At 40.5% G+C, this 14,145-nt stretch overlaps 1 protein-coding gene across 1 annotated transcript in view; it reads right to left on the bottom strand.

The window, feature by feature from the left end:
* The window catches only part of TMF1 (TATA element modulatory factor 1), a 51,198-nt gene extending 38,661 nt beyond the window's left edge, over positions 1-12,537 (bottom strand). The window contains exons 1-4 of the mRNA XM_006865635.1: positions 12,136-12,537; positions 7,817-9,021; positions 5,299-5,402; positions 4,476-4,602 (exon numbers count right to left, since the gene is read on the bottom strand). Coding sequence (XP_006865697.1) covers positions 4,476-4,602; positions 5,299-5,402; positions 7,817-9,021; positions 12,136-12,277 — 1,578 coding nt within the window. The 5' untranslated portion in view covers positions 12,278-12,537. The remainder of the gene's footprint in view (positions 1-4,475; positions 4,603-5,298; positions 5,403-7,816; positions 9,022-12,135) is intronic.
* Positions 12,538-14,145: the final 1,608 nt, after the last annotated feature.

Raw genomic sequence — 14,145 nt, 5'->3', positions numbered from 1 at the left:
TGTCATTAAGTCGATGGTGACTGAAAGTGACCCTGAGTAGGAATGTCCCACAGGAATTCCAAAGTTGGATCTTGATGAAAGCTGATGGCCACTCCTACCTATCTCCCAGGTTTGAACTGTTGGTTCAAACCACCAATCTTTCAGTGAGCAGCTGAGTGCTTACCCATTGTGCCAACTGAGTTTATTACCTTAGTTAATTAATACCAAGGAAACAGTTTTGAAAATGACATGCAAAACTTAAATTCAGATAGGAGCAGATTTTAATATGGAAAATAGATGTATGTAAATGAGAACAAATTAACTTTCAGTACCCTTCCTTCACTATCTCTAAACATACTCTACAAGCTAAAGGTTACATTTGAGACATTTCAATGTATATATGTTTCCATTTTTCACTATATTCATTTTCATCATCTGAAACTCCTTGCACCTGAAATAGAAGGAAAATCATGATTATAAGGCTCCAATCTGCTTCAAAACAGCTTCAGTAAGGAAAAACGTCAAGAGAGAATTCTCTTGTAAAACTACAACAGAGAAGCAATGAAGATATGGGCTGAGTCCGACCACATTCCATAGATTCCCGTCAACCTTGAGATGAGAGACAAAGAGGAAGGACTGGTTGGTCCGAAGAGTGATGAGACTTGAGGAGTCCTGAGCCCATGGACAAGTACCTAGCCATGGAGCACTAGAGCTGCGAGTGAAGCATCCAGCTGATATGAAGTGAATGGAAATGCACAAGAATGCCCAAACATGCAGACAGTACCCAACTGACCTAGCTTCGATGGCTAGATGATCAGAACTAGACTAGAGGAAAATAAAGAAATCTGATAAAGGAAGCAAATGTAAACTACTACAATTTGATGAACTTGACCTATACTTATGGATGTAGTAGATCAAAATACCAACTGAGAGGGAAGGAGTTTTCACATCAAGGATCAAACCTATCCCCTCTGTGCACAGGGTTGATAGAGATGGGCAACTTAGACACTGGCTACCTAAAATGGGAGGGGGAGATAAAAGCACAAAGTTGACTGGCTTACAAGTTTTCAAGAGAGAATTTAGTTTCAGAGCGTGCAGGGAAGGTAGACTCCCCACTGAGTACTTTTCCTCTTGTCTAGATGGGTCTGGTAAAAGGAGACGGGGATGGGGTTCATTAATTCGGTAGTGATTAATTGTTATCATGACTAATTGTGATTGTCACAACTGTAAAGATAGAGGTTGTGGAACAAAAGTGGGGGAGGGGAGGGATAGTTATCTTACATTCCAGAAACAGAAGACCCTAGGACAATCATCTGAAAAGAGCATGAACTGAACTTGGGACCCTAACCAGAGAAGCAGCGACACCAGAAATGGAGGCAGAGGTGACGGCATAGAGAGATGGAGCAGCTATGGATTCTAGACACATGGAAAAAGAAAGGCTGTGTGCTGGCGTTCAGGAGACTGGTTTCCGGAAATGCCCTGTGGTTGTTTAAATGATAATATATCCCTGTGTGGTGTTTTTTTATACATGCACTAGAGGACAGACACGCATTGACATGGGTGATGGGGCAAGAAATATACAACCAGAGGGAGGTTGGCAGAGGAAAGATCGGGGGTGGTGGAAGACACAGGGAGGAATGGCGTGGTTAAAGTGAACAGAGGAAAATGTTAACTGTTGGTGCATGGAGGGGACTGCAACCATATAATGAAGCAAAGTATGTGATTTGTTGAATGTGAAACTGATGATCTGTTCTGTAAACCTTCACTCAATTCACAAGAAAAAAAAAAAAAAATGAAACAGAGAAGATGGTAACGTGAAAAGTGTTGTATGATTTAAAATGTGATTATAAACGAAGATCTAAAACTAAACCCTAAATACCAGCTCAAACAATAAACATTGATTCCGTGCTTAAATGCTGCTTTGTAGCCATTATCATGTCTCCCTTACAACAATCCTGTGAGGGTGGTACTACATAAAAACAACATGAAAGAGGAAAGGAACACTCCAATGGAATCAGCTGTGAAGGTTAACAGCTCATGAGTAGCAGAGCTAGGACTGGACTCCTGGTGGAGCGCTGAGGGTTAATGCACTGGACTGCAATGTTGGTCTGAACCGCAAGGTCAATAGTTCAAACTCACCAGCTGCTCCTAAAAACCCTATAGTAGGGTCGCTATGAGTCAGAACTGACTCAACGACACTTAACTATAATAACAGAGCTACGACTTGAATCCAGGTCTGGGAGTCACCACAGTCCAGGCTCTGGACCATTCCCAACTCGGTTATAACTATCTGTCAAAATCTGTTTAATTCCTGAAGACTGAATACAAATGGCATGTCTTCCATTAAACCTCCCTCAAGTCCCCATATTGGAATGTATCCTCTTTGGTACCATTCCAAACTGTTTACTTATCTCTATCTTTGTTGATGTTGTTGGTAAGTGCCATCGAGTCAGTTCCAACTCATAGCAGCCTTGTTACTGAGGAGCAGCTGGTAAGCTTGAACTGCCAGCCCCACTGTTCAAACCGACTGTGCACATTAATCCACAGCGCCATACCAGGACTTGTGTAATTCTCTGTTGTTATTGTCAGGTGTCATCAAGCCGGCACTGACTCACAGCAACCCCAAGTACAACGCCTGGGTCTGCGCCATCCTCACAATCGGGGCCTTGCTTGAACCCACTGATGCTACCACTGTGCCAATCCAGCTCGTTGGTGGTCTTCTTCTTTATCGCTGACCCTCTTTACCGAGCATGATGTCCTTCTCTCCAGTAATAAGTATTTGGTTGTTAAGTGCGAGTCAGTTCTGACTCATAACGACCCTTATGTGGGTCAGAACTTCCATGGATGCAAATCTTTGCATGAGCAAAAAGCCCATGGAGCAGCTGGTGGGGTTGAGTCACCAACCATGCGGTTAGCAGTCCAGTACTTATTCTACAGAGCCACACCAGGACTCTCTAGCAGTACATGCTGTTGTTGTTAAATGCCATCTATTCAGTTCCAACTCACAGCAACCCTGTATAATGTTTCTGAAGAGCACCGGGTGAGTTTGAACTGGCCACCTTGCAGTTCACACCAACGTTGTGGTCCGATGTTTATCCAACAGCAGCACTCCAGGTCTCTCTATGAGGACACAGTTGTTGGAATGATCAGTCTCCCATCACTCGTAAAATAAATTCTTCACTTAAGGTAATTCAATTCATTTTTGCATTTCCTGTATATACGAAGCAGGAGGCTAAGCTATATATGGTATTACACAGACAATGTGTAAACTGAGTTGTACCTAAATTGTGCCACATATTGTTAATGGTTTGGATCCATTTTAGGTCTACGGTTCTGAAAGTGCTGATGAAAAATACTACCTAAAAACGAATTTCTTAAATAGACTGGTTTAGAAGAAATACAGTAAGGGCAGAAAGAGGAATAGTTAGTTAAATAGTCTCAGGTTGTTGTTAGGGTCTGAAGTAAGTCAGTTAATAAAAGGTCGATGGACGTGTATGACATTTATTTTCTGTAAAAATATATGCAGAAAAAAGATACATACTAGCGTTAACATTGAAGCTAAGAAATATTAAGTAGAAAGCAAACTAATGGAGAAAGGTCAATGCTAAAGTCAGTGTGATTACTAATAGCTGAGATCTGATCTTAGTTTGGTCACCACCTGCTATGATAATCAACTGCTCAATATTAAAAGCACTACCACAGTGGTTTCCAGTTGGCTCATTTTGCTTTCCAGGGACACTGGCAATGTTTGAAGACATTTTCAGTTGTCAAAACTGGAGTGGGACGTTGTTACTGGCATCTTGTGGGTGGAGGCCCGGGATGCTGCTAAACCCCACACAACCTAAAACTATGCAGCCCAAAATGTCAATAATGACAAGGCTGAGAAAACCAACATTAGGATAAATCAGTATAATGCCTTCCAAGAAGGAATTAGCTATTATCATAAGTTTAAACTTTAAAATTAGTTTGGCTAGAATAAGCAGGTACGTTTGAAGTGGTAGGAAAATAGTAAATGAGACTATTGATAAAAATCTTTGTATTATATAGTGCCACTGATATATAGGAGATCTGATATTGGATTATAAAATAAACACTAGACAGATAACCACAAGGTCGGCTGTTCAAACCTACAAGCCACTCCTTGGAAACCCTATATAGGGTTGCTCTAAGTTGGAACCAATTCAACAGTATTTAATATAACAACAACAACTGAGATCTGTTATTTATTCTGATGGAATTATCATTTACAAAAAGATGACTGTTGTTATATACCTTATAAGGATTTATATAAATTTATACCAATAAATGTACATTCTGATTTCTTCATGTATCAAACCTGCACTTTTAAATATGCTACAAAAGCTATAATTGAAGCATTAATGTATGACTTGATATCTCTTTAATTTTATGTTTTTCCAATCCCAAAATATTATGAATGTATTACTCAAAATTCGATATCTTGATACAGTTGTAGTAGTATTTTAAACTCTCCTCACCTTTTTAGCAGCATCTCTCTCTTTGCAGGCTACTTGAACCTTCTTTTCTGCTTCTGCAATTCTCTGAGTAAACTCATCTTTCAAGGAGGAGATGCTACTGCTCTCCTCTTTCACTCTGAACATCTCACTAGAGTCAAAAAGACGTTAAAGAATGAGGACACTGTTTAAATATTCCAAAGGTAACATGATGAACTCACTTCTTACAAGATGGTACCACTGTCTCCGGTATATATTTTGTTAAAGCAGACCAGTTTAAGACCTATTAACTTTTAAGAGAAAATTACTTGCTAAATTTATTTAACACACCTCAAAGAAAACCCATTAAAACGTGAAAACTTTACCAATATTTCACACACAAAAAAAATCAAAAAGCATCATTGTTCATTTCTGAAAGCTGAAATGCCTTTGTAATTATTTTCGCTTAGGGAGACACTTTTGGATCCTTTTCTGTAGTGATTTCCCAGACATCTCTTTGAAACAAACCAATACTCAGTGTTTTTCAATTACAATATCATACTTTTCTTAAATATGACTGTTTAGAATCTCCTATTAAAAATTTATTATTAATAAAGGGGAAGAGAGAGTTGGGTTGTTTTGTTTTTGCAAAACACCTGTTTTCAATGTCAAATGCAATCTAATTAAGACAATTTGAGAAGAAATATAATCTCTTCTAAGGTTAGAATTGAAATGCTATACAATTTTCAATAATTATAAACAAGTTACAAGCCAGTTTAATTGAAAAAAGCATTTCTTCTTAATAATAAAGTATGTAAACCTTTACAAAATGTGCAGAAACAATTATTCACCTTGGGGAACTACTTACTCTTTCAGATTATCATAGGCTTCTTCGAGAAGGGCCTTTTCTTTACTAAGAGATAACAACTGAGCCTCTCTTTTTTCCAGTTTCTCATTCAGAAAATCAACTGTCTGAATAAAGCAAAAGCATAAAGGTCAAAACATTAACTTTAAAAGACTGTTTTAAATGCAAGTGATGAGGTATAAAGGCAATTCAATCATTCTAATAAATAAAATAACATTCACACATAAAAGGAATTAAAAACAGTATTAAGAATCTAATGACTTTAGAACAAGAACACATATCTAGCTAGGAGTATACTTCAATAGAACCCCATAGTTCATAGAGTATAAAGTGGTACAACTTTTGTAAACAATTAAGCAATCTCTAGTTGAAGAGCTAGATATTGATGAAGAAAATTCTACTCTCGGTACACCACATAGGAGAACAATCTTACATTTACACAGTAGGTGACATCATTTGTAGCAGCTTGTTTGTAACAGCAAAAATCTGGTAGCAATCCATATGTTCACCAAAGACATAGAGAGAAAAATGCAATCAGGAAAGTTCAAAGATATGGATTCAAAGCCTCTGGTAAAGTGCTATATCTAAGCTGAGCAATGAGTATTACTGTTGTTAAGTGCCATCGAGTCAGTTCCAACTCATAGCAACCCTGCATAGGGTTTCTGAGGCTTTTCAAATCTTTGTGGGAGCAGAAGTCTCATCGCTCTCCTGCAGAGAGGCTGGCAGGCTTGAACCATGGACCTTGTGGGAACAGTCTAGTTCTTTTCATATAGAAGCATCGCATTCGTCTGACAGTGGGCATATGAGTGAGTTTTTATATAATACTCTGTAACCCAAATATAAAATATATACTTTTCTTAATACAATACATTTGATTTAGAAAAATAAAAGCTTTTGAAAACCATTAGGCATTTAATTTTATAGTCTCCAGAATATGTCAGTATAAAGCTAAGCAGAAAAGCAATGCTTAGAGTAGGTCTTTCTTTTACTCTTGCTGAGGTATTAATACACTTGTGTATAAGGGGAAGGAGAGTGTCTTTGAGAATCAAAATACACTCTTATCTAAGTTAAATCCAAGATTACTGTAGGAATCAGTTACCTCTTTATGTGTGCTGCAAATCATTCAACATGCTCTTACTGATAGTAATTAGTGCTGGATTTTGGGACTACAGCTTTAAAACACAGTATGCACGGGTAGGGAACAGAACCTGGCACTTTTTTGTAATTAAATAATGCAGTGTGTGGCACTGAGAGGACATTTCTTCAAGACATCCTGAATTTCACAGGATCCAGATTCAAATTTTATTTCTATATTTAAAAATCAAAGGAAAAAACAAAAATGTGGCTTAATGTTAATTAAAGAATTTAAGCCGCTTCCCTTTTGTATGTCATTTGGTAGAAGCGCTTGGTCATTCCTAAGGAATAACTTTGTTCCTTGGACATTTCCCTTTCTTATTCATGTAAGATAGCTCTCAAAAAGAAATATCAAAAATAGCACAAACAGAAAACAAACTAAGTAATTAATAACACCAGAAAAGCATCAGTAATAAATCTAAAGACTACATTGTAATTTAAGGTTTATTATCAATAATATGAACATACAAGAAAAAAATTTTCTGATATATGAAAAACCATTCATATTTAGATTGGTTTGATAGCTCTCTCTACAAAGGAATGGAAGATCTCTCTACAAAGGAATGTTAAAATAAGAAGACAAGCAAGGGAGGCCTTTGTAAACTGACACACTCATTAGCATGAGAGACTTTCAAGGTGATAAAGACTTTCTAGTAAGGAGCTCTGGTAGCGTAGTGGTTACGAATTGGGCCGCGAACTGCAAGGTCAGCAGTTCGAAACTACCAGCTGTTCTGCGGGAGAAAGATGAGGCTTTCTGCTCCTGTAAAAATATACAGCTGACTCCACGGCACATAACAACAACAACAACAGTAACAAAGTGGAGTCCTGCTGTGGCGCTGCAGGATAAAGCACTGGACTGCAAGGGTGCTTGAAACTCCAAGGTCGGCAGTTCAAACTCACCAGCTGCTCCTCAGAAACCCTATACACGGTTGCAATGTGATGTAACTCACTGGTGGTACTTAACAACCACAACAAAGAATGAAGTAAGATGGTTAACTTTTTGATGATTCTTTAGAGTGAAACATCCATTTACTTTATAATAGTGCTCTTGGAGCTATTTCAAATCATTTAATTATCACTAGTTCTTGAATTTTAAGGTCTTAAAGGCCACAGTGAAATGGTACAACAGTGATCTTTTTTAACCATTAAGAAAGAGCTCTGGTGGGGTTATAGGGGAAAGCTCTCAACTGCTAACCCATCAGTCTCTCCAAAAGACTTCATGCTCCTGTAAATATTTATACCCTTGGAAACTATATAGGGTTGCTATGAGTCAGAATGGACTTGGATTTAATCAATATGAGTCATAATATATCACTAAAAATATTTCTAAAATTACTTTATCTCTGAAAAGCATATCCTAAAATCCCCTTCTACTTTCTGGAATTACCTTGCAAACATCTTCCTTTTCAGACAGTCCTTCCGGCTGGCTTTCAGCAGCTTCGCTCTGCTCGGCCTCCTGCTCTAAGACAGCCTGGCCTTCATTTACTAGTGGACAGGACACCAAGACATCAGAATGTTCACAGTTAACCGGAGTTGCACTGCGTCCACTTTCCTCCATCTCTGTTTCCTCAGCGGGGATAACTGTTTCATTGACTTCTTCTTCACATTTTCCTTCCACAGGCTCAATTGTTTTAGTCTTTGGAGTTGAAGAGTTAACTATAATAGGTACTAGAGTACAGCCCTTGCCTGACAATTCGTCATCTGAATTGATCTCACTTACACTCCGGCTGTCTAATGACTGCACACTAAAGGAGTCGATTCTTTCAAATGCGTCGGAGGAGCAGCCACTTTCAGTCAGCTTTTGGAAATCGTCTAAACGATTATATTCAGGACAAGCAGATGCAGAGAGAAGCTGAAAAGATGTCTGCATCAAGTGGAGACTTGATTTGGACTCTGTGGTCTCTTGTCTCGAGCTTGCCGAGCTCTCGCTTATTACACTCTCGTGATCTAACACTTCAATATCACTGGTGGTAGAAGTACCTGACGAGAAGGTACTGACCGGAGGAGAAGGAGTATTACTCTGTCTGTCTTCATGCTTTTGTTCCCTGGGTTCCAAAGCTGCTTCCTTACTTTCTCTTAGGAGAGACTGTGTGGAGATAGGACATGCGCTCTCTGGAGTTGCTGTCACAGCGATGACACTATCAGGGACTTTCAAAGGTCCAACTGTCACCTTCACTTCAGACTCTTTGTTAACAACGTCTTCATGCTTGCCTTCAGGTTCAGGAGAGAGCGCGTCCACTGCCAAGGTCTCCCCCAACGCACACAGAGCAGGGTCTTTTACCTGGACCTCAGGGGCTTCAGGTGTCCTTGAGTGCCCACTGTGCAAGGGTTCCTGTAAAGCACTTTTCACTCCTTCTTCCGGTCGTTGTGATTTCGCCGGAGGTGTTGATACCACTGGACTCTGCTGAAAGGTCTGCACATCGGCTGGAGAAAGAAAGGCACTGAAGAAATTTTCAGATTCATCTACTACAGTCCTCCGGACCGGCTTTGTAATTGCTTTAGGAGAGGCTATTGGTGGATTCTGAGGTTCAGTGTTGGATTGCAAGCCCCAAGTTGAAGTGTCCCATCCTCCACTAACAGAGGGGTTGATTCCTTTGATTTAAAAAAAATAAATAAATAAATATCTATCTATCTATATATATATACACACATAACGTTACTATTTGTTATTTATTATGATACAATGTAATATAAATAAAAAGAAAGAAAACCTTTGGAACACAAGAGGCCTTCATAAATTTGTGGAAAAATTCTATGATCTTTTTAATTCCATTTTTCCATGAACTTTCTGAAGCCCCCTCATATAAACTGTAATTTGCATCTGTTAAATTCCTTGCTTACTCCATCATAATAAATTATTCTCAGGTTAACTTGGACCTTAATGGGGAAAAGTAGTGTGGATATGGTCCAAAGAGGGCTAGCCTAGAAACAGAGGCAGAAGACTCAACCAGGTCTGGCCTACCAGAAGCAAGTATTTCATTTCCTCCAACAGTAAATTAAGAAAGCAATAGTATTTGTTGTATAACCAATGATAAGTCCAAGATACCTATGCTTCCTCTCACAAGAACATATATTTCACTTACAGGCGACTGTAAAAGAACTCTACTTTAAAATAAAGAACTAATTAACTACCTGCTATTCGTGTTAATTTCACTATTGTAATATCAACAACAAAAGTTATAATCTAAACAGCGGGAAACACCCAAAAGATGGGCCCTAAATACTAGTGACAAAAGTCCTTTTCCAAAGATAAAACTGAATTGATGGGAAGAGTAAATTCTATAGAACAACTTCATTTCCATCAACGTAATGACAAGCGCAGGGAACCCTGGGATAAGCACTGAGCTAAACACCTATAAACAAAGTCCACGGGAGAAAGATGAGGCTTTCTGCTCCTGTAAAGATTTACAGTCTTGGAAACCTTACACAGGGTTGCTACGAGTCTTAACACACTCAACAGCACCAAACAACAATACAACAAGCCCATCCTTCAAGTCCCATTTTCCAAACCTACTGTAACAGAAAGTTTGTTCTTTTCCCACATTCCACTGATTCTCCTACAGCTTCACCGCACCCGGACTCGTATGTCAGGACTTAGGAGGCTGTCACTATGAAAAACTTCAACATGCATTTTAAAAACAAGAATGATAGTTTTTGATATAGATGGCAGGTGACCTGCGTGCCACAGCAGAACTGTATTACACAGGATTTTCAATGATGGTCATCTTTCAGCGGCAGATTGTCAAGACTTCACTACGAAGCACCTCTGGGAGGATTTCAACCGCTAACCTTTCTGTTAATACCCAAGCACATAGTGTCTGCACCACCCATGGGTTCTACTGTTTACACTAGGATTATTTTAAAATAATATATACCACTAAGGAAAAACCCATCTTCTGGGGGGGAAAAGTCATTACTGTATTGTCCTGAAAACAGACACTACTAAAGAGTGCCGTGATGAACAAAACTGGCATACTGGTTAAAATGTTTAAAAGCATTCCTTTAAACAGGCCTTTCTTCCTCGTCTACATTTTAAAGTGGCTGGACAGAGTTATTTTAGAAGTTGGTGGTGAGAGCTCACGTACCTATGCATAAAGCTCAACTCTCAGGTGCTATGAAAGCTTTTGCTTTAATATGACGAACAACGGAAAGTGTGCATGGAATTTCAGTTGGGAGTGTATGGCTTTATGTCCATTTGTGCAGTATATGAACACAATTTTCAAAAGTAGAGAATGACAATTAAAGATGCAAATGAATACATTTATTATCATCTAATTTACTTCTTGGAGAATAATTTATATAAATGCCAGGATTATCTGATAATCCATTAAAATTACTCCATTCTGAAGAATTACAGTTGCATTTGAATGACTGCAATCAAAGACATAGTAGGTGATCAATGCATGCTGGTAACATTTTACTAAAAACCTGAGACTATACTGGATAATTTGTTTTATAAAGCAATGCAGCAGGATTCAAGCCCCAGTTTCCACAAAACAAGTATTTTTATATTTAGATATATTCACTCTCCTCTAAAGTTTGGTCACTGAAAAAGTGGGTTAGCTAAGAAAAAGGAAACTGAGCTATTCCAGCAACTCATAAAACATTCTGTGGAACAGAAAAGCAGGATTCCAAAGAGCTTCAATCAAGTCACCTCAAGTTGAAGCTCTCACTTTTCAAGATGCAGAATTATAAACAGAAATCAGCAAGAAGCCAAAAGTCAAGAATCATATACTTCTTCCTCCTACAAAGGTTCACACCCCCAAACATGCAAATCTACCCCACACAGCAAAAGGCTAAACTTCCTTAGAACCAAAAGGCAAAGATCCCTGCAAGGTTATGCATCATGAATCTGATAAGAGATTTAGCAATTTAGAATTTAAAAACTGTCAGGGAAACCAAAATCCTTGGGCCACTTACTCACTGTGTGAACAAGGGCAAAGTACTTTTAAGCCTTTCAGGGCTCCCTTAAAACAGTGAAAATAAGGAACCTGCCTCAAGATCTGTTTTGGAGATGAGAAAGACATAGAGTACATTATGGGCTGTCAAGCAAGAAGTACTCGCTAAATGGTAGCCAGTGTTCCTCCTATTACTGTTGATTAGCATATTTCAGATCTGGGCACCAAAAAGTGCCATCCGTGCGTGGGTGCAATTCGAGTTTCAGGAAGGCTACTCTGTGGAAGAACACTCCTTAGAAGTGAGGCTGGGGAGACTTCGTCTCATGAACTTTTGGACATGTTATCCAGAAGTCCTTGGAGAAGAGCATCATGTTTGGGAAAGTGGAGGGTCAGCGAAAAAGCGTTAGAACAAGGAGATGCATTGGCACAGTGACAGCAGCAATGGGCTGAAATGTAACAACTGTGCAGGGTCGGGCAGTGTTTCTCGGCCTGTTGAGCAGAGACAGAGTCGCTAAGAGTTGGCAAGGACTCGAAGACACCTAACAACAACAACACGCCTGGAGCTGTGTCGAGGGAGGGCTTAGGGGTACCACCAATTCATCTGCCCATCATCGATGCCAGCCAAGGGCAAGAAGGAACCTGGGGAAAAAAAGCAATGATCAACTGGCACACTAAAGCAGCATCCTAATGGGAATGGGAAGGGACCGGGGAGAAATTGACTTGCACTAAATTCTCCCTTCCTCTCTCTATAACTTAATCTGTGTGCCTGCCGGACGGAGCCCACGGACTCCGCATCGCCCTCATTTACCCGGCTCTCCGTAGGGAATGGTCTCGGCCCAGGTGCTCGGCTCCTCTTCCTGGATGTCCAGGACCCTGTCGATGGACTTCTGGGCCTGGGACAGAGCCTGTTTGGCGAAGCTGGAAAGCTGGGAGGCGTTGAACCAACTCATCTCCCCTCTTCAGCCCGCAGTTACGGCGGCAACTCCAGGCAAGAAAGCCACGGGCCAGGCCGACCGGACTCAGGCCCGAGGAGGGTGCAGCGGGACGGTCCTGCCTCCTCCTCCACTCGGCAAGCTCTGTCAGAGGGTGGTCATGACCCAGAGCGTCTCCCCCGAGCCCGGGATGTTGTCCTCAGCCCTTCCCGCACAGCTGAAGCGGAGGGCCGACCTGCGCATGCGCCGACTTCTTCCACGTACACAACAACCGAATCCGGTTGCTGAGAGGTTCCGTCGAGAAACGGAAGAACAAGGAGGAAGAATGTTGATGTCACATCCTGAGGCCCAAGGTTGCCCGTAGTTACCAGAAGGCGGAACGCCTGCAGAGTAAATCTCCGCCTAGAGTGGACTGCCATCCAAGGGCAAAACTGGCGACCAGCAGAGGCGCTTGCTCCAGAGTAAGGAGAGTTTTCTGTTAGGTTCCATCCCTTAGATATGTAGAGCCCGCGCACTGCCGGCAATAAATGCGAAAAGCGTTTAGTCCCACAGTTTAGCCCTTTGTCTCAAACAGTAAGCTTTGTGTTGACTTGGCCTTAAGGAGGAAGCCTGGTTTGGGTAGGGCTGAAAAGATTGAAGGTAACATAAAAGATTTGATTAAGCCCACCAGATGGAAAAAAAAAAAGGCCATCGTCCACAGCAAGCCCGTAATAGCACACGAAAGAACATAAACGGACATTGTCTGGGAACACTGGGATACGTGGCGCAAGAGGCACAAGTTCCACCCAGGACACCCACTGCCCTTTGTGAAAACCAATCTAAGCAGCACTAAAACTTACCCTATTAATGTGCATAGTGTATATTGTTTACAATGTAGCTTTTTCTTTGGCCATTAACTTGGCAAACATTTGGCCACACCAAATATTAACTTTCTGGCCTTCCTATTCTGTTGACAACCGTTTAGTTCGGGCCCTACAATGAGCTCTGGGGTGGCACTGTAGGATAAGCACTGGACCGCAAGGTCGGTTTGAACCAAGGTCGGTGTTTCAAACCCACCAGTCGTTCCTCAGAAACCCTATATAGAGTCACTATAAATCTGAACACCCTTAACTGCGCTTAATTTTAATAAAGACAGAATTGTCGCATTTGAACCACAGTGTTGTTAAAGAGTCTGCCAAAAAACTTTGTCTTAGTAGTACAGCCAGAATGCTCTTTAAAAGGATGGCAAGCCTTTGTCTCACGTACTCTATACATGCTATCAGGAGGGACCAGTCCATGGAGAAGGGTATACTTGCTACAGGATCATCAAAAATGAAGATGCAGAAAGATGGACGGGCACAGTGGCTGTGTTCAAACATAGCCACTGTGAAGAAGGCAGAGAACTGGACAGTGTTTCAGTTCATAATGTGGCTATGAGTTGGAACAGACTGGACTGCACCTAACAACCAAAGTTAAATAAGAAATTCTACACATATTTAAAACCAGGTTTATGTAAAAATCCAAATTTCTAGCTTTTTTCTAAAACTTGGGAGACCAATGGGGTCTCACACACTTCCTTGTGGTTACTTGCGTTACCTGTCTGCTCCCCATAGAAACTTTGAGTATTTAACATCACTCAGACACTATTGGAGGCTTGCTGTGGTGCTGTAGGATAAGCACTGAACGGTTAACCACAAGGTAAGGGGTTCAAACTCACAAATAGCCCCTGAGACACACTATATAGAGTTGCTATGAGTCAGAACTTAACTTGACAGCACTTAAAGACATTATGCCTTAAAGAATTTGTTCCCCCAAACCCTGCTCTTGAGTTATTGCTTTCAATGATCATCTCTAACATAAAAAGTTACATGTCAAAATTTAGGATTCACAATGAAGCTGCGAGCTAA

Source organism: Chrysochloris asiatica, unplaced genomic scaffold (genome assembly GCF_000296735.1).
Source record: "Chrysochloris asiatica unplaced genomic scaffold, ChrAsi1.0 scaffold00080, whole genome shotgun sequence".
In the NCBI taxonomy this organism is placed as follows: Eukaryota; Metazoa; Chordata; class Mammalia; order Afrosoricida; family Chrysochloridae; genus Chrysochloris; species Chrysochloris asiatica.
Note: the sequence above shows the minus strand (reverse complement) of the source record. Positions and strands in the feature narration are given on the sequence as shown.